At 46.9% G+C, this 19,181-nt stretch overlaps 1 protein-coding gene and 5 non-coding genes across 7 annotated transcripts in view; 1 reads left to right on the top strand and 5 right to left on the bottom strand.

Annotated features, from left to right (window-relative positions):
* Positions 1-1,237: 1,237 nt before the first annotated feature.
* On the bottom strand, positions 1,238-1,310 carry TRNAR-CCU (transfer RNA arginine (anticodon CCU)). Its single transcript has one exon. It is a non-coding gene; the product is annotated as a tRNA-Arg (tRNA).
* A 281-nt stretch (positions 1,311-1,591) lies between these two features.
* On the bottom strand, positions 1,592-1,664 carry TRNAR-CCU (transfer RNA arginine (anticodon CCU)). Its single transcript has one exon. It is a non-coding gene; the product is annotated as a tRNA-Arg (tRNA).
* A 2,801-nt stretch (positions 1,665-4,465) lies between these two features.
* On the bottom strand, positions 4,466-4,538 carry TRNAR-CCU (transfer RNA arginine (anticodon CCU)). Its single transcript has one exon. It is a non-coding gene; the product is annotated as a tRNA-Arg (tRNA).
* A 107-nt stretch (positions 4,539-4,645) lies between these two features.
* Positions 4,646-4,718, bottom strand: TRNAN-AUU (transfer RNA asparagine (anticodon AUU)). Its single transcript has one exon. It is a non-coding gene; the product is annotated as a tRNA-Asn (tRNA).
* Positions 4,719-9,004: 4,286 nt separating this feature from the next.
* Positions 9,005-9,077, top strand: TRNAR-CCU (transfer RNA arginine (anticodon CCU)). The gene has a single exon. It is a non-coding gene; the product is annotated as a tRNA-Arg (tRNA).
* A 4,202-nt stretch (positions 9,078-13,279) lies between these two features.
* Positions 13,280-19,181, bottom strand: part of Ino80 (chromatin-remodeling ATPase INO80) — an 87,948-nt gene continuing 82,046 nt past the window's right edge. For both annotated transcript variants that reach the window (XM_050191748.2, XM_050191746.3), the window contains exon 34: positions 13,280-15,018. In XM_050191748.2, the coding sequence (XP_050047705.1) occupies positions 14,813-15,018 (206 nt within the window). In that variant the 3' untranslated portion in view covers positions 13,280-14,812. The remainder of the gene's footprint in view (positions 15,019-19,181) is intronic.

Here is a 19,181-nt window from a genome sequence, read left to right on the forward strand (position 1 = left end):
CTTCTGTAATAACGGTTCCAACATTGATATGGTCTAGGATTGAGAACACAACTTCGTGTACGACTTTATCGAACGCTTTGTGCAGATCTAATTGCAACATGGCCACGCGCCCATACCTTCCGTCACAGCATTCAAGGACAGTTCTAGATGTGTGAACATTGGTAAAGATTATCCTGCATTTTATGCCGCATGCCTGATGTGGCCCTACAAGTCACTTAATAACACTTTGAAGGCGTCGAGCTAAATTCTTCAAGAATATCTTATAGTCCACGTTTGTTAGACTGATGGGACGGTATGATTCAACAGACTAACTTAATCGGATCATTCGTTTTAGGAATTAGTACTACTTGGGACGCTCGGAAGGATGGAGAACTTGCTTTCATTTCATAGAATTCGCTAATCAGCCTTTTAAGTGCGACTGCCATTTCTGTTCTAAAGGCTTTATATAGAGATGCACTGAGACCGTCTGGCCCAGGAGACTTGTTTGAATTAAGCTCCAGAATCGCTGATTCGATTTCCTCAGCCGTAATACTGGCTTCTAAAGCGTCCACAAGGTCGTCCTCTAATCTCGGCATCAGCGATAGGAATCCTGTTCTGAAGTAGTCAGTGTTCGGTGTATTAAGGCTGAATATATCTGTGTAATGTTCGACGAATGCCTGCTTGATTATTTCTCTTCGATTTGTGATTTCGTTTTGATAGCATATTTCTGTTATCTCTTTCGACAGAGCGTGCCTTTTTTCATCACTGAGCGCGCGTTTGGTGGGCGTCTCTCCGGACCACAGTTTTTCGTTACACGCCCTTATCACTGCGCCACGGTACATTTCTTCGTCTATTGCCTCGAGCCGAGTTTTAGACTCTTTAATTTCTTTTTTGAACAATCCCGGCTCGTAGCACTCCATACTTAGCATAACATCTAGGGCACTCTGCAGCTCTTTAACTCGTTGTTTTTCTTTTCGCCGAAGCGCAGATGATCTATTAATAGCGGCTATTTTAATATCACATTTGAACTGCTCCCATACTTGCATAAAACTTCCGGAGTTACTTCGCAGCATGTTCGCTATATAATCCTTGACTTTAGTCACGTACTCTTCATCTTCCAGTAATTTATGTTGGTTAGGCCACGAGGGCGGGCGAACTGCGTTGCAGTTGGCCTTTAATCGCATATACGAATATATCCTCTTATCCAAAGTACAGACAAGCTAAAAAGAAAAAAAAAGATGGCGGACGTGATATCCATTACCCTCGGCGGGATTCGAACCCGCAATCCCCGATTTAGGAGACCGATGCCTTGTCCATTAGGCCACGAGGGCGGGCGAACTGCGTTGCAGGTGGCCTTTAATCGCGTACGAATATATCCTCTTATCCAAAGTACAGACGAGCTAAAAAGAAAAAAAATGACGGCGGACGTGATATCCACTACCCTTGGCGGGACTCGAACCCGCAATGCCCGGTTTAGGAGACCGATGCCTTGTCCATTAGGCCATGAGGGCGGGTGAACTGCGTTGCAGTTGGCCTTTAATCGCGTACGAATATATCCTCTTATCCAAAGTACAGACGAGCTAAAAAAGAAGACGGCGGACATGATATCCACTACCCTCGGCGAGACTCGAACCCGCAATTCCCGGTTTAGGAGACCGATGCCTTATCCATTAGGCCACGAGGGCTTTTTTTTTTCTTACTTTCATGGTATTTATTAAAGTTGCATTCAACCAGACGTTCACCAGTTCCGCATAGTCAGAGAATGGAGGGCACAATGAAAGTCACACACAGAAAAGGCAGCGTTCATACTGTGAGTAGAAACGTTCGTTTCACTTTAGAAGGGTGGCAAGGATAAGCACCTCACCAAAATAGGGTACCAGTCCGGTTGTACACCGAGTCCATCATAAACATGTTTTCGGTCTAGGGTCATTTGGATAAAATGTACCCTTGTAGGTACCACCGTTTCAGCGCTTCGGTCCATCATTCGCGTTTTCCACAAACTGTGCATCCCCATGACAAAAAACATATCGAAAGGTGCACTATTATCAGAGGTTGGCAGCAGGTATCGCACAGTATGAGTGTTAATCTCAAAGTCTTGCTTTAAAGTCCGTTGGAGGACATCCCAAAATAGAATGGCGTCGGTGCAGCTAATAAAACAATGTTCAATTGTCTCTGGTACATCACAAAGGCGACAGTTAACAGAAGAGACAAAGATACCCTTTTTTTGTAGCCATGTTTTAACCGGTATGGTTTCACTATGAACTTTATAAAAGAATGTTTTCAGCAAGGGGATAAATACATTTTGTGAACTCGCTTTAGTACATCGTGGCCTGGCAATTTAATGTATATTGATCGGTAAAGTGGAGGCGGAAATAGCATGGATAGTAAGTCTTTGTACAACGTTTTGCGCGACACAGAATACAAGTATTCAGTGGAAAACTGAACTGTCAGGAAACGAACCGCCAAGTAAACTTCTTGCAAGAACGCCCACAAGCATAAGCGCGAAGAAAAACTTGAAGAAACAACTAAATCAGGTAACGCATTAACAAGTGTGACTTGCATGTATGAACAAATTATAGGATGCGATGTATCGCGAAAAAAGAAGAAACGAGACACTATTTGCCACACATAAAGATGTACTAAACCCAGCCCACCTTCACTAACAGGCCTAAAAATATTGTCTCGCCTCATGGGCTCAAAAGTTGAAGACCATACGAAGGTTGCAAAGATACGGTGAAAGCGTCGGATGTATAGCCTAGCACAATGGATAACTTGCAATACATAGAAAATTTTTGTTGCCAAGAACTTATTGCAGGCTTCGGCTTTCCCAAAAATAGAAAGTCGTTGTGGAGCGAATGTCTGGGCGTAACTTTGCAGGACCGAAACCCGTTCTTTCCAATAGTGTGCGCTTAATTTATATGCGTCTAGCGGCACGCCAAGATACTTTGGCGGGACATCAGTCCACTTAACGCCTGCAAACTGTTCTAGTGTATAGCACCATGAGCCAAACCATAAGCCTAAACTTTTTGAGGAGTTCATTCGCGCTCCTGATACGCTGCCAAATTCTTCTATTTTCGATACTACCTTTTCAACACTGGACTTATCCGTGCAGAAGAACGCTAGATCGTCTGCATAAGCTAAGACTTTAACTTCATTACCCAGTGTGTTGAAGCCATGGATGTGACTCGACTGAATTACGCTTAAGCATATCGGTTCCAGGTAAAGGGCGAATAGTAGTGGGGACATCGGGCATCCTTGTTTTACTGATGAGCAAATAGAAATGGGTTCGGAGAGTTGGCCATTAATAACTAAACGAGTAGTACAACAGGTGTAGCAAAGCCTAACGCCTTTAAGCACAATGGAGCCAACATTGACATACTCCAGAAGAGAAAATAAATGGGAGTGACTGACACGATCAAAAGCTTTAGCAAGGTCTACCTGGAGCATTGCAAGCTGCTCAGTGGAACCATAACAGTATTGAAGAAGGGTACGGGCGATATGTATGTTGGCTTGAATTGATCGGCCCCTGATTCCACACGTCTGATGGGAACCAATTAGAATTGACATCGCAAATTGCAATCCATTAGATAGAACTTTCGCAAAAATTTTGTAATCCACGTTTGACAATGTGATTGGTCGATAGCCTTCAACAGAACGCAGTTTCTCTTTATCTGAACTTTTGGGAATTAAAACTGTGTGGGTTTTGCAAAAAGACTGCGGAAGGGCGTCAACCTCTAAACTTGTAATAAAAATATCCAATAATATGGGGCTGATAATTTATTTGAAAGCTTTGTAAAATTCACTTGAAAGTCCATCGGGGCCGGGTGTTTTCGACAAAGGCAGCTGACCAATAGCTAGCTCAATTTCTTGAATCGTAAGGCTACCCCTGATGACTGCACAGTCATCATCCTGTAACGGTTTTACAAGAGATACAAAACTCTCTAAAACTTTTGCATCGTGATCGTCCGGAGGGGCACTAAACAACATAGTGTAGAAAGTTTCGAACTGAGAAATTATGTCATTAGTATTTGTTAGAAGACTACCTTCGGAGTATATTTCCGGAATTACCTTGGAAATACCGTGACATCGCTCATCAAGTAAAGCTTGACGTGTTGGTTGCTCAGACTGCAGAGCACGCCTGTTTCGAGATCGAATTCGCGCACCTCTGTAACGTAGTGCGTCATACTTTTGTAACTCACATTTATTGTTTTCTATGACAACAATGTAGGTGCCTGGCATTTCGCATTCAATCTCATAAAGGCTACATAGGCTCTTAAGAAGCGTTTTTTCTTCATTCTTTCTATAGAATGATTTCACCGATGCAATTTCTATAGCCATTGTACTAACCTCTTGTTTAAAGAGTTTAAAGGCCACGAGCGCGGGCGAACTGCGTTGCAATTGGCCTTCAATCGCGTACGAATGTATCGTCTTATCAAAAGTACAGACGTGCTAAAGAGAAAAAAAAGAAGGCGGACGTGATATCCACTACCCTCGGCGGGACTCGAACCCGCAATCCCCGGTTTAGGAGACCGATGCCTTATCCATTAGGCCACGAGGGCGGGCGAACTGCGTTGCAGTTGGCCTTTAATCGCGTACGAATATATCCTCTTATCCAAAGTACAGACGAGCTAAAAAGAAAAAAAATGACGGCGGACGTGATATCCACTACCCTCGGCGGGACTCGAACCCGCAATCCCTGGTTTAATAGACCGATGCCTTATCCATTAGGCCACGAGGGCTTTATTTTTTTTGCTCTTCATTGCCTCGCTTGACACGGATTTTACGAGCTCATAAGAACAGAATACCAAGATCATAGTACCGAGAACCGTCAGCTGTTGGCTGACTACAAGCCATCAGTATTTCGGCATGTGCAACAACATCTCTAATCTTGGAACCCACTCTGGGACATACGACTGCACCTTCTGCACTTCGACAAAATGGGACACCGATTCGCAAAAACATTCGCGAACTGGTCTAGCGTCGATATCCGCATTGTGTACGGCAGTCCGAGTTCGCCATATACTGTGCAGGCCCAGAAGCATAACCAGATCGAAAGGCACACCATCGTCATTTTCGACCGTGAAATAACGGATTCCATGCGGACTTAATGGCAACCCTTCTTTCAAGGTTCTCTGTAAGATGTGAATAATAACACAGAGACAATTTAGCATGTGTTTTTATTAGGCCACGAGCGCGGGCAGTTCCCGGTTGCTGAAGTCACACAGACTGTCATTCTCTACATAACTAGGCAGTGCATGAAAAAAGGCGATAACTTTCCGTTAAAGTGGAGCAGGCGGAATAAGGGCTTGAGACAGGAACACAAGCGGTTGAGACAGCGTCACCTTCCTTTCTCTAATTTATGATGATGACGACGACGATTATGATATGCGAATGCACGTACCCATAAGTGCGACTAGCCGAGAAGCGGGCGGCGGGAGGTCACGTATAAGACGACCATACATTTTAAGGATGGAATTGGAAAAAAAAAAACTAAGAAGGAAAGACGCCAGGAGAGATAAAATTTCGCTTGAATAGCAGCTTGGGCTTGTTGGTTTTCCATCCAACAGCGCTTGTGGTGTCTTCTTGTCTCGTCTCTTGTCTACGTTTTGCGCTGTTAGCAGCAGAAAGGAGAGATAAGCAACAAGAAGAATATTGCGTTATTGTGCAGTCAGACTAAATGAAACAAAATTATAGATGCTGTACACAAAGGAGCGAAATTAAAGATCTCATTGATAAAGAATTTGGAGAATAACCCAACTATACAGCGAAATCGCCATTGAGCATGGGAGAAGGCGACAGAAAAGAAAGAAACTTAAGAAAATTGTTACACGCTGTCTCGTTTCTGTCGCAACATCTTTTTCTTGCTTCTTGACAGGCATGAGGAATAAAATAACAGCAGACGACAGTCGTTATTACTGAAGCTTTACTTATCACAGAAATGCGCGGCTTTCCTTTGTTGTTTCGTGCTTCTAAACAACATCAGTAATGCCACTCGGTGGTGGCAACGGAGGAACCAGTTCGGTCGGCTGCCATCGAATTTAATGGTGCTGCTACCGTGTTGACTTCCATAGTGACACGTCCGTCGCAGGCAACTTGTGGCAAAATTTAAAAATACGCTGGTGCCACGTAGTTGGACAGAACCAAGGTCATGTTGTGTGCCGTCGCTTGGAGCAAGCCAGACATTTTTTCTACTTTGTATTTCGCCTAACTACAGATTAGTTACCATCAGTTAATCAACTGCTCTGACATCACATTCAGAGCAAAAGTAAAACCTCTGAATTCATTCATTTTGGCAGCTGTGCTCCTGAACTGTTAGATTAGATTTCGGTGCTTTAGGTTCTTACGCGCCAAAACCACTATTATATTGAGAGCCTCAGTGGGAGACCCCTGATTAATTTTTGACTTTCCTGGGGTTCCTTAACGAGCACCTAAATATAAATGCAGAAGCGTGTTTCTTTCTTTTTCTTTCGTTTGGCCACCACAGAAATACGGCCGCCTCGGCCAGCATTGTACCCAAGGCCTCAGCGCAGCAACGCAAAGCCTACCCCGGCGACTTCCTAGGTATACTTTGTGGCGCAAAATACATTTCTTGAAAAGGGACAGAAGAAAGGAAGGCAGTGAAGCGCCAACACTGTCATGGCGCTTCACTGTCTTCCTTTCTTCTGTCCCTTTTCAAGAAATGTATTCTGCGCCACAAAGTATACCTAGGAAATCTAAGCACCAACTTGCCCTAGAAGTAGTCCTTTTGGACTACCCCGGCGAGTGAATAGGCAACGTGGTCCACTAGGTATGCGAACATTGTTGACCGGTCGCTCAGAATGGCAATATGCGCCACTGGGTAAGGTGCCCAGATAGACAAGCAGAAGAAGGGGAAAAAAGCGAACAAGTCTGCAACAGCAATAAACTGAAGGAGTCGGCAACGGAAAATCGAAGTCGGTTATACGGCACAGACGTTTGTGTACAGCCACGATCGGCCTGCAGGGGTAGTGGCCTTCGAACCTCTCCCAGCCCGCTGCGACGAATCGCTTCGTGAAGCCAACATCGCGCCTCCTTCGGACAGCTCCACGGCGCCAGCAAGGCTAGCCACGTTTGGCGGACCAAGTATTGTAAGTTGGTTCGCTGTCGCCTTCACGGTCTAATTGGAGCAAGAGAACTTCTGGAAATGGCAGTCTTACGGCGCTTTCTCACGGCCTCCGGTAATCGCCACGGTCATTTGACTGACGCGGCGGCTAACTTCAGAGTCAGCTCTAGAATCAAGAGGCGCCAGCTTGAGTCAAGCGCGACAACCCAACACCCCCTAGACAAGTTCTCTAGAGGGTGTTGGACAACCCCTGTCTACGAGGCCTCTCTCCGCTCGGTGTGTTCAGTGGAACGACCGTGCGGGAGTGCGTGATTCATCGCCCCCAAAGGCGATTTTTGGACGCTGCGATTGGACGAAGCTTGGACGGCACTTTTCCCTCGCCTGGGTATTCTAGGGAGGACAGAGGGTGCTTAAGTCAACAGCATCATCGGCGTTTGGTGCTGTTGACTCTCGCTATCTCTACCCCTTTCATCCCCATCCCCGGCTTGTGCAGCGCGGTTGAGGTGTCCTCCAGTGCAAGACAGTTACTGCGCTGCAATTTATCCCCACTTTCACCTCCTTCCTTTAAGAATCTGCTCGGCGTGCTTCGTTTTCAGTCATGCTAGACTGATGAAATGTAACGTTCTCCTGTCTTCATGTAAATATAGTAAATAAATCCCGTACTCCTAGTTCTCGATGAGAGCAAGTTCCACCCTTAAACCACGTCCCAAGCGTGGATGAGTCGGACGACGGCATATGCCAGCTACCACTTTTACATGCCCGACTCCAACTCGTCAGTACGCACCTTACGGGCTATTGGCCAAGAAGCAGGTGGTTTTATACGTTTTTTTTATTAGGATTGTAACCAAAATAAAGCTTAAAATGTTAGAGCGTGGGCAAGAGAAATGAGAAGAGAGCTGCGTACAAAAGAATTTCGATATGAGAGAAATTAAAATCGACAAACCCCAGAATCAACGGATAACCTTAGAAATTTAATGAGGTAATCGTTTTATGTCTCCGATAAAATTATTAATTGCAAGAAAGGCATCCGCGTGAACGAATCCCAACGAAGACTCACCAAGAGAAAGAATGGCTGGCGAAGTTTGTGATATCACAACTTGGCGAAATGGTATACTTATATAAGTGCTGTCTTTGACCTGAACAGTGGGCATCGCAGAAGAAGCCGGGTGGGGAGAAAGAAGTGAACGAAATGGGACAAGAGGGTGCATTGAGCGACAGCTATGTTGGGACACGAAAACTTAATCGAATAACATTTATTACCCGTCGCTGCAAAACTCCGGTGTCAGATATTTCGGCGAGCGCCAAGCCCAGCCGGCATTTATTTATACACAGTTTTTCAACCGCGGCTTCTGGGACTACAGGCATATTGTTAGCAGCACCTTGTTCAGGTGTAAAACCTTTTGGAGTACAGATGGTTTCATCTTTTCGACTCCATCGAAATGCCGCTGCCGGGATTCAAGCCCGAGAGGATGTGTATTCAGCAGCAGAATGGACTACGCCGCCAGGCCATCGTGACTGATAGGTTCAGCTTTCAGTAGTAACTTTAGATAATTAAGCGCAAGGGATTTATCTACTTACCCTCACCCTTCTTTTTCACGATTAACTTCCGCGTAGCGTCCATGAAACAAGTTAGAAATCGGCTGTCCGTTGCCAGAAAAGGCGCCGGCTGGCTTTTTGGGAAACGAGCCCTATATGGAAATGACATTCCAATGTGACGTAACATATCCTTTTTTATTGCTTTTGAGATTGTCGTGTGGTCCTGTCGAGTCTTTGTCTATAGTCACTCTGGAGGTCAAAATTAATCCGGAGTCCCCCACTACGGCATACGCCTCCTAATAAAATCCTGGTTTCCAGCACGTAAAACCCCAGACTTCAATTCGTCCGTGCAGCATATTTGCATATCCGCACGCGACGGACGCGTTCTTGCGACGACGGAGACAGTCAGCCCTCGTGGCCTAATGGATAAGGCATCGGTCTCCTAAACCGGGGATTGCGGGTTCGAATCCCGCCGAGGGTACGTGGTGACACGTTTTGTCACAATTTTTTTTTTTTTTGCAAGCTAGTGTTCAAGCGTGCCTTTTACGCCATGTCGGCACACTGCCTCTCTGTTACTGAGATAGTCGGTGAAAGATTGCTTTGTCTTACGAGCAAGAAGCGGAAAGCCATTTCGTTCTCTGCAAATCATTACATTACCGATCGCCTGGCGTAGTGGCTTCGGCCTTGCTCTTCTAAGCCCGAGGGGCGCGGGAAACGAATCTCGGCCGCGGTGGCCGCATTTCGAAGGGGACGAAATGCAAAAAAAAAAAAAAAAAAAAAAAAAAAGCGCCCGCGTACTATGCAAGAGCTGCACGTTAAAGAACCTCAGGTGGTCAGAATTACTCAGGAGTACCACCACCCCCCTCCTCCCACTACGCGCGTGCCTCATCATCATAGCGTGGTTTTGGCACGTAAGACCCCCCCCCCCCCCATAATTTTAGTATGCCTCATAGTCGATCATAATCCCATTTTGACGACCAATTCAGGTCGGAGGCCTCTCCTATCGATTTCAAGCTTACCTCTGTCTTACCCTAGCTGACCAATTGCATATCCTCTTGATTTGAACTAGAATATCGGGCACCCATGTCTGCTCTCTGATTTACGCCACTTTCTACGTGTCTCTTAACGTTATGCCTAACATTTTTTTTCCCATCGCTTGTTGCGCGTTCCTGAACTTCCTAAGTTTCACTGCTAGCCACCAAGTCTCTGCCCCATATGTTAGTGCCGGCAGAATGCAATGATTGTACACTTTGTGTGTGTGTGTGTTTTTCGAAGATAACGGTAAGCTCCCAGTCAAAATATCATAATGCATGCCGTATGCGCTCCAACTCACTTTTATTCTTCTGTACATTTGCTTACCGTGATTGCGGTCCCCTGTGAGCAATTGGCCTAGATAAGCATATTCTCGCACATATTCTATAGACTCTCCACGATTACCAATCTTGAAACCTCGTTCTCTTTTCAATCTATTGAACCTTACCTCTGCATAACAATCTTCAAACCTACTTTTGCACCTCCTCGGATATATGGTCCTCAGTCATTTGTTGCAAGCTATCTCCATCGATGCTGTGCAAAAACGTAATCCGCGACGATCACTTTCGTATATCCTACACTGCCTCAGCCGTCAGGCGGGCGCTGATTGGCTGGCTGAGCAAAACCGGGTGAGATGATTGGCTGCTTGAGCACTAAGTCATGCGAAGGCGATTAGTGCCGCCGAAAGTGATCGCCGCAGAATACGTCCCAGGATAATGTCAGCTGCAAACCCGCTCGTTGCCGAGACCTTCACAGTTCCTCCTCACGCAAATTTTGAGTGCTACCTCCAAGCATGCAGTGAATAGCATCGGCGAGATTTCCCCTTTGTGCACGTAACCGCAGCTTTAGTTTGAAAAAACGAAGTGTCATGCGATTTCGTCATGCTGCTCGGACATCTTTCTTTCGCGATCACCGCCTCAAAACTGAATCTCACAAGTCGTTTGCAGCGCTGCCTAAGGCATGAGGCGTAAGCCGGCAATATCCTTGCGCATCAGAATATAGTTACGGCGTAACTGTCTGGTTAATGGCGGAATGGGATCGTTGTTTTTCGGTTGGTACATGCTAGCTTACAGCGATTCGTGACATGTTAGAACCTTTGCGCATGCACATTGTATACTGCGATTTACTGTTGCGGCGAGCAGACTACGTATAGCGCGGATGAACACATCTCGAAGGAAATTTGTCCTTCCTATTGGCTAACGATTTCTGCGACCACCAGAGTGATGCAAGCTGCGTGCGAGACGGAGTCCGATCCGGTACGATCGCCCTTAGCAGGTGACATGTGGTAAATCGTGCTACAGGCAGATGTCGGAAAATATAAGGGATAATTCAATTTTGCAGTGCAAGCGCCACGCTTTGCTGCTTTTGTTTGTCACGTATAAATAAGAATGCCGACGCCATGTAATGCAATGTAGGTAGAACAGGTCACCGGGGGGCCAGGCCGCACTATTTAAGTTCTTCCATTTCTTTGGCTGTGCCTCTGGCGGCATCATGCGGCTGATGCACAGTGAAGTGAATAAATTAACGAGTGAATAGTTCAGTCACGTGCGATTTGCCTTCCACAAGTTCGAGCGAGCGAACTGCTTTTTTTGCCGGGTTCATTGTTCACGCGAGATCGGTACGTGCCTCACCCTAACCGCTTCTACACAGGTATTCGTTTTGCCATAGGAGTTTCCTACAATAATTACTAGAGGGAACTGTGGCGCTGCAATCGTTGAGCCACCATGGGAATGGTGGGAAGCACGTGGATTTGCCTGATCTTCGTGCTTGTGGATTCGTACGTTCTCGCGGCTTTGTTTATTACGCTTCGTGTGCCTTAATTGTCGTGAATTTCAGAGCAGTATATACACTTCGAAGTGCAGAACACGCCGCGAACTTGCACAATCGTTACTAATTGCAACGATTGAGCTTGTCGAGGCGGCCGAGTCGAAACTCGCCAAGCGTCTCAATGCGCTGGCTGACCCACGATAAATTCACAAGGGCGTTTCACATCACTTGTCGATGCATGCGTCCGTGGCGTAATGGTTTCGATATCGGGCCTCCGTGCTATAGACGTCCGGTGCGCGAATCCTGCCGTCCGACAATTTTAAAAAATGTTGATTTAATTATTACGCAGTTGTTGAAAATGACGAGTTTACAAAGTCACGAAGCCGCTTGAAGCCGGAAGGACGAAGCTTAGGCAAATCCATGTACTCCCCGTAGTTCTCATGCTGGTACAACCGCCCCCATTGCAGCTCCTGTAGACGCAAGCGTCGGAGGTCCCTCTAGTAATTATTGTGTGAAACTCCATGCGTTTTGCAACCATGAAAAAACTGCTGACTCATGGCGCTTAGCTAACCGAAGCGCCGTTGTCTCTAGTTAGGTGTGTTCACGGTGTGACTGAATGCAATTTTTTTCTTTTCTTGCAGGGGTAGCTGTTGCAGGCTCACTCACCTAGTCGTTTCCACGTTCGCCAATGGAACGGAATAGTGCTTTGCCAGAATTTATAAATAAAAAAGTCGTGAACTGCGGAGATTAGAGGCTTACGAATGGCCAGTCGCAGTTTCAACTGCGAATGCCGCAGCAACGAATATTTTGCCTCAGCAGCGGTGTACTTGCCCTCCAGAGTGATGTGAAAATGTTTGGCCGACGCCTCGCACTGCTGCTTATCTATAAAACAGTGCATAGGTGAGAGAATGTTAACGAAGTCACTGGAAAGAAGCGAAAGGCTGATTATGCGAAAAGGCCACTGTGTATAGACACACACACATTCGTGGGTGACACTACAATCGGCAGACTTCACTCAGTGTCTGTATAGTTTTGAAGCATGAACACGTTGAGTTTCCAGAGGACATATGACAACTCTAATTCTAAAGTCGGTCGCTTACAACATTAGCAAAACTTAAATACCTAAAGTCAAATTTTGCACGTGCACAGTGTACCCAATTCCATCAATGTTTTCGGTCCAAGGTCGGCGTTAGTGGGCTTTCCACGACTTCACTGCTCAAGCAGACAACAATGCTTCCCTTCTTTCGCGACACGGAGGAAGGAAACTAAGGAGAGGCCCTACCCCCTCCGCGCGCTAGGAGAAAAGTGTGGCGGAAATGACGTATAGGTTCTCATTTCTTTTGCTGCTTTTTTATTTTTTTTGCTCCATGGCCACGCCTTTTGGGCCACAATGGCGGCGTTGTTCTGATTTTTTGAGCGCGCACACGTGTTGCTCTGGTAGGTTTCGTGCCGTGGCAAAGGCGCTGTGTGGGCGGGTTTGCGTTAGTCACCGTGTCTTGTTGCGCTGTGTTACCTGCACCGTGCTCTGCCGGATGTTGCGCGAGCGCGCGCGCTCCGCGTGCGAAACCACGCGCAGCGCGGCGTGGTTTCGCGAAAGATGTAAACAAGAGAGGAGGGTGGCACAAAAGGCGGAGCATCGCCATGAGCAACGCCAACTTCCGGCTTCACTTTTGCTTCACAAAGAGTGACGTCAGGGCCTCTCCTTAGTTTCCTTCCTCCGTGTTTCGCGAACAAGCGGTCTCCCACAACATGGCGGCCATGACGTCACCAGACCTGCCAGCCGCCCACAATGAACCGAAAAGCGCGACCTTCGAGACCCGCTCCCTATACTTTGAGGGAGCCGTCACTGGCTCGCGTGTGTGTACAAAATCACGAAAAACCAAACAGGTTCAGAAGTTAATTTTATTATTTACATTGTGTAAGGTGGCAAGAGCTACGTCATACATAGTCTCAGACTTTTTATCTTTTCCAGAAATTCACGCCACTCAGTCACTGCGACATTCTCTGTTACAGATCAAGGGTAACCGTCAATCTTCATAGCGACCTCACAACAGCGGGTAAGCACACCTCCAAGCCTCGCTAACCGTCAGTTTTCAGAAGTTTGAGGTAAGCATTTACGACCTCCAGCTTATTTTCCTGCTTAACGGATTCACACTCACTATCCTTGCTTCTTCGGGCCTACAAGTTTTTTCGAGGAGTGCGAAGCCTTAATCAGTTTTCGACAGCAAACGAAGAGAACGCTGGTACAATTATGCACCCTTTGTAAGCGCGGCAGGAGAAAAGACAACAGGGTGACGGTGCGCACAAGTCTTGCACAACACAGTGCAACTTCGAAACGTTCATTATCACGTAGGTCTATTCACACACAAGAGCTCTTGACAGATAAACGATGACCTGCTAATGCCACCGATGTCCAGTTCGCAAGCATCGTGATCACAGAAAATAACAGCAAAAATGCACCAGCCTCCTTTGACCTTCGAAGGGACTGAGAATGACGTATCAAGTTGATAACACCGAACATAATAAGCTCTCTGCGATGAAATGTGGTCGCTTTGTCCTTCGACTCGGTGTTTCTCCAGAGAGGGGCCTTGATCGGATTCCGCGGCTCTGCCACAATCAATCAACCTTTCACGATTATGCACGCGGCGTTTCAAACTTTCGCCCTGTCGACTTCTTCCAGCGGCGTCGGTTCTTCCCAGGCCGGTACCACATGGTGCGTGCGTCTGCAACAGCGGCTTGGCGTCAGGGTGCCCGAAAATAGGTGACGTCAGCGATTCGTGCTAAAATGTTAGGCCTAAACGGCGAACAGAGGGCCTCGAGACTGAAACATGGCCAACAAACACAAGGCAGGCGAGACACGAGGAACTTTTCTCTTCAATGCAATCTAAGCAGCAACAAAAAAAAAACGTTATGTACACCTCTTTGTCCACGACAAAACTTTGGCTCCCGACCGACGTCAACGACACAAACGATACGTTTCACAAAACGTGCAAGAGTCGGAATCGCATCGACAAGGTGAAGATCTTGCAAACTGCAGTCAGGCTAAAATCACGACGAGCCTAGTAACCGCTGAGGAGGCTTCTTAATGGACTAGGCGTTCACGACTTATGGCACAAACTAAAAAAAACAAGGGTGCTCACACGGACCGTACACGCAATTGTGCGACTTCACCGAAATAACGCGAGAACCCCTCGCCGGCGGCGACGTCACGGAGGTCTCGGACCTGCCACCACGGGTCGTCGCTGGCTGACAATGAGGCGCTCCAAGTTTTTTTTCTTCAAAATCCGAACGCACGTCTTCGCAGCTTCACAGAATCAAAAGGCCATTCATGGCCGATCACAACGCACGCCGACGTGCTAGCCCCCGGGTGACGTCACAAGTTTCGGCAGCACCTGGCCACTTGGTTAAAAAAAGAAACTACAGCGGCCGCTGGGAGAGGTGCTGCTGCAGCGCCGCCTGGGAACCGGAGGCGGTACCCGACGCCGCGGACGAGGACGACGCCTGGCCCAGGCCCTGACGCGGGGAGCCGTGTCTGGACGACGCCGCGGTTTGCTGGTGGAGGGCGCCACGGAACGGGCTGCCGGCAGCGCCACCACGCGTCGCCGCCGAAGACGTCGTCCCGCCTGCGCACGAGAAGAGAACACTGGCTGTCAGTGCACAGGATCAGCGCGGGACACCGCGAAAAGAAAGCCAGGAAAAACTCGCTACATTACCGATGCAATAGTACTGAAGCTTGGGCTAGTTGACACACATTATACTAGAACTGATGCAATGGCACGAAAAAAGGAATATGAGAAAGCTAGGTTTCATGAACACACACACACGCAAATGTACACCACAAAGTCAACACCGATTGTCTTATTATTTACTGCGACAGCAGGTGAAAGCTCAAAACTGCGCTCGAAGTGCCTGTCCGTCCGTCCTGTCCGTTATGCCGTCGTCGTCAGGTCAGCCGCTTCATACTCAGCTTCATCCATTCCACGTGAGAAACAAAATGAAAGCTGCACGCCCGCCACCACACCGGATCGAGCTCGTATCCCAGTAACAACGGGCTGATGGTGTAGCGGGACGCGAAGACGGCAACCCCAACGAGCAGCTCTCGCGCTTGGCAAATTAGCGTAGGGGTTCTGAGGCCCCGTCCCCCGCACACTCCACGAATGGTGGATGTGCACGGATTTCGGACGCCACAAACCAGGCACTGTGTTGCAGAGAATGAAGACAACGTGCGCCTCGCATACAAACATAGTTGGTGTTCTTGGGAAAAATGGATGCGTACGTTGCACGAGCCGGCTTCTGTCTGCAGTAAATGAGTTCAGAGCAGATCGAATCGTTTTCTTTTTATCTTCCTTCGATGTAGGCGTTAACATTTTTGGTATAAGGTCGAGGGTTCGGCAGAGGTGGCCGCATTCCGATGGAAGCGTAATGCAAGGACTCCCGAGTGACCTGCATCATTGGGTATACCGCACGCTCAGGACCTCAGGCGTTCAAAAATTGTATATCGGGAGTCCTCCCACTGCACCGTGTGCCTCACAATCAGATAGTGGTGTCAAAAGGCAACTCCGGCGCTTCTTTTTAACCATATTAGGATATTGTCATTTTCAAATGGCATTGGCAGTCATGTCACCGGTGGGGTGGTTCAGTTCGCGCAGAAATTCACCCATAATTTTATATAACCAATAAACGAGATACCGAAACCGAAACGGGTAGCAGCTTCGTGTGACGTCACAATGAGCCGATGACGTCAGATCATACACTACCATAATGTAAACACGCAGTACACGTGGCGATAACGCCAAAGAAGCGAAGCTGATGATGTATTCTGCCGACGCAGGAAGTTTTTACAGGTCTTCCGAACTACACAGCGGCGATTTAAGCGACGTTTTCAGCGATAGTGGCAGTGTGGTCGCTGACGTCACAAACACAGGGTGGCTAGTAAAAAGTCAAGGGTCGGGAACGCAACCAATCTTTAAAATCCACTTTCAGGAAAACTAAATGACATGCAGCCGTGTTGTTTGGCACAGATAATCAGAGTACCGATGAGAACTTTATTCAAATTTTTATTAAGATCAGTGGACATCGAAAAAAGAAATCGCCGGAGTCACCGTTTACCACGTAAAACCACATAATTGATTAATTTTGGTACATGTGCTTCCCAGACTGTTAGACTAGATTCCGGAATTTCACGTGCCAAAAAACCACGATCACGAGGCACTCCGCAGTGGAGGACTCCGAATTGATCTTGACCACCAGGGGTTCTTTAACGTGCACCTAAATCTAAGCACACGAGCGGTTTTTCATTCTTTTTTTTCATTTAGCCGCATCAACATGGGGCCTCCACGAGCTCATCGGCGCAAACCCGATGGTCATTGGGCTCGCGCGGCGGGTCTTTCTGAACTGTTCCGCAATGCTAATATCGATTGCAATGTTAAGTTCGCACTGCGCGCTCTAATTGTCTAGTACGTTTTATTTAACACCGCCCTGGCTTGTCGCGTATACACAGTTCTAATCCCGGACCAACTGGACCCGCTTTTCCGTTTAATCACGGCGGGAATGATGCAGGAAAAAAAAAAAAAAAAGCACACACACACACAATACGCCAGCGCGAACACGCCGACACTGCTGCCAAGTCGAGACAAGCCAAGCGCGTGTCGTGACGCAAGTGCTTGGACAGCACGCGCGCTGAGACGCACAGATCCGGGGCACGTTTTTTTTTTTTTTTTTCCCAACTGTGGCTGTGCCTGGTACAGGGCATCGCGTATTAAAAAAATAAAGGAGAGAGAAGAAAAAAATTGCGCAAGTGGACGGGACATTATTCTGGTGAGCTTGCTGCTAGAATGTGTTGCTGAGCATTTCGCCAGCCTGTATGTATGTATGAGCCATTGTTTCGGGGGCTCGCACGGATAAGGCTCGCTTCCCGGAGAGAGCGGGTGAGTGAGTGAGTGAGTGAGTGAGTGACGCACGACGAAATTTTCTAAACGTGGGCACGCGCACGACCGCACAGCAAAAATTAATAAAATTAATTATCATAAACGCCAGTTCGAGAGAGAGAGAGAGAGAGAGAGGAGGGAGAGAGCGTTGCGTAGACGCGTGAGGCGCGGGCAGTCAGAGTTAAAAAAAACGCCAGGGAGAGATAGCAGGATATTAAAATACTTACAAATTCGTCTTTCCTTCTAATTTTTTTGCGTATAATAAAACTGAATATCGTATTGTATCTAGCAGATACGTTATTGGGTTGCAAATGGTTTAATTTTGCGACTGCGCGGTTGAGTATTTCTCATCAAATGTTTAATAGGAAGATATAAACGAGAAGTATTCAAGCAATTAGACTGGGAAGGCTTAGGAGTGAGGATCAACGGCGAATATCTCAACAACCTCCGGTTTGCAGATGACAGTGTCATGTTCAGCAACGCTGGGGGTGAATCGCAACAAATGATTGAGGACCTTAACCGAGAAAGTGTAATGTAATTGTTGAAGATTAATACGGAAAGACAGAGGCAATGTTCAATAGCCTCGCAAGAGAACAAAAATTCATGATCGCCAGTCAGCGTATAGAGCTTGTGCAGGAGTATGTTTACCTAGGTCAATTAGTCACAGGGAACCCTTATCGAGAGAAGGAAGCTCACAGAAGAATAAAAATGGGTTGGAGCGCATACGGCAGACATTGTCAGCTCCTGACTGGAAGCTTACCATTATCATTGAAAAGGAAGGTGTACAATCACTGCATTCTACCGGAGCTGATACATGGGGCAGAAGCTTGCAATCTAACGAAGGAGCACGAGAACAAGTGAAGGACCACACAAGGAGCGATGGAACGAAAAACGTCATGCGTAACGTTATAAGATACAGGAAGAGAGCGGTGTGGATCAGAGAGCAAACGTAGATAGCCGATATTCTGGCAGAAGTTATGAGTAACAAATGAAAATGGGCAGGTCATGTAATGCGTAGGGCAGATAACCGGCGTACCATTAGAGTTACAGAATTATGGGTGCCTAGGGAATGCAAGCGCAGTCGAGGACGGCACAAAATTTGGTGGGGTGATGAACTTAGTAAATCCGCAGCCGCAAGTTGGAATGTGCTAGCGCAAGACGGGGGTAATTGGAGATAAAAAAAAATACGCTGATGATGGTGATGATACACGAGAATTGTGATATGGCATGCTCTATTTAGATCTTGATTTCAACGGATGAATGTACGTTACGATTTCTGAAATATACAATATTGTGCAAAGACGTGAATGCCTGAATGAAATATGTTTGTTTCTTTTCAGAGAGAAAACGTTCTGCTAATTACTACAAGATACAACATTTCAGCCTTGCACAACTTCTGGGGGCTGTCCCGTCCCGCAAACAAGCACTACTGATTTTGCGGGCCGGTCTTGTATACGCATTGAATAAGAATTTCTTAAATATATATATCAAAATCACAATGCAGATCCAACGAACATGTTAAAATCAAATGTGTGTCAAAGCCTTTGAAAGCGGTTTGTGAAGCGGCAACAAATAGTCACCTATAACCTGCTTGAGCGAATTAGGTTTTATAAACATTCGTTAACACCTAGCACATTGCCTATCTATCCTTCATCTTTTCGCTATTCATTATAAACAATCTACCCTTATATTGTAGCTACCGATACCTGTAAGTATTTCCTGTCTCTTTCCTAACACATAAACGCCTCTCGCTTATCTCAACTAGTGATCGATTCATGCTCAGTTAGCTTTGAATCCCTGCGCTTCTGGAAGGTGGACACTGCCCTATGATCGCGGCTGAGTGAATATCTTGGCATTCT

The sequence above is a fragment of the Dermacentor andersoni genome, chromosome 10 (genome assembly GCF_023375885.2).
Source record: "Dermacentor andersoni chromosome 10, qqDerAnde1_hic_scaffold, whole genome shotgun sequence".
NCBI lineage: Eukaryota > Metazoa > Arthropoda > Arachnida > Ixodida > Ixodidae > Dermacentor > Dermacentor andersoni.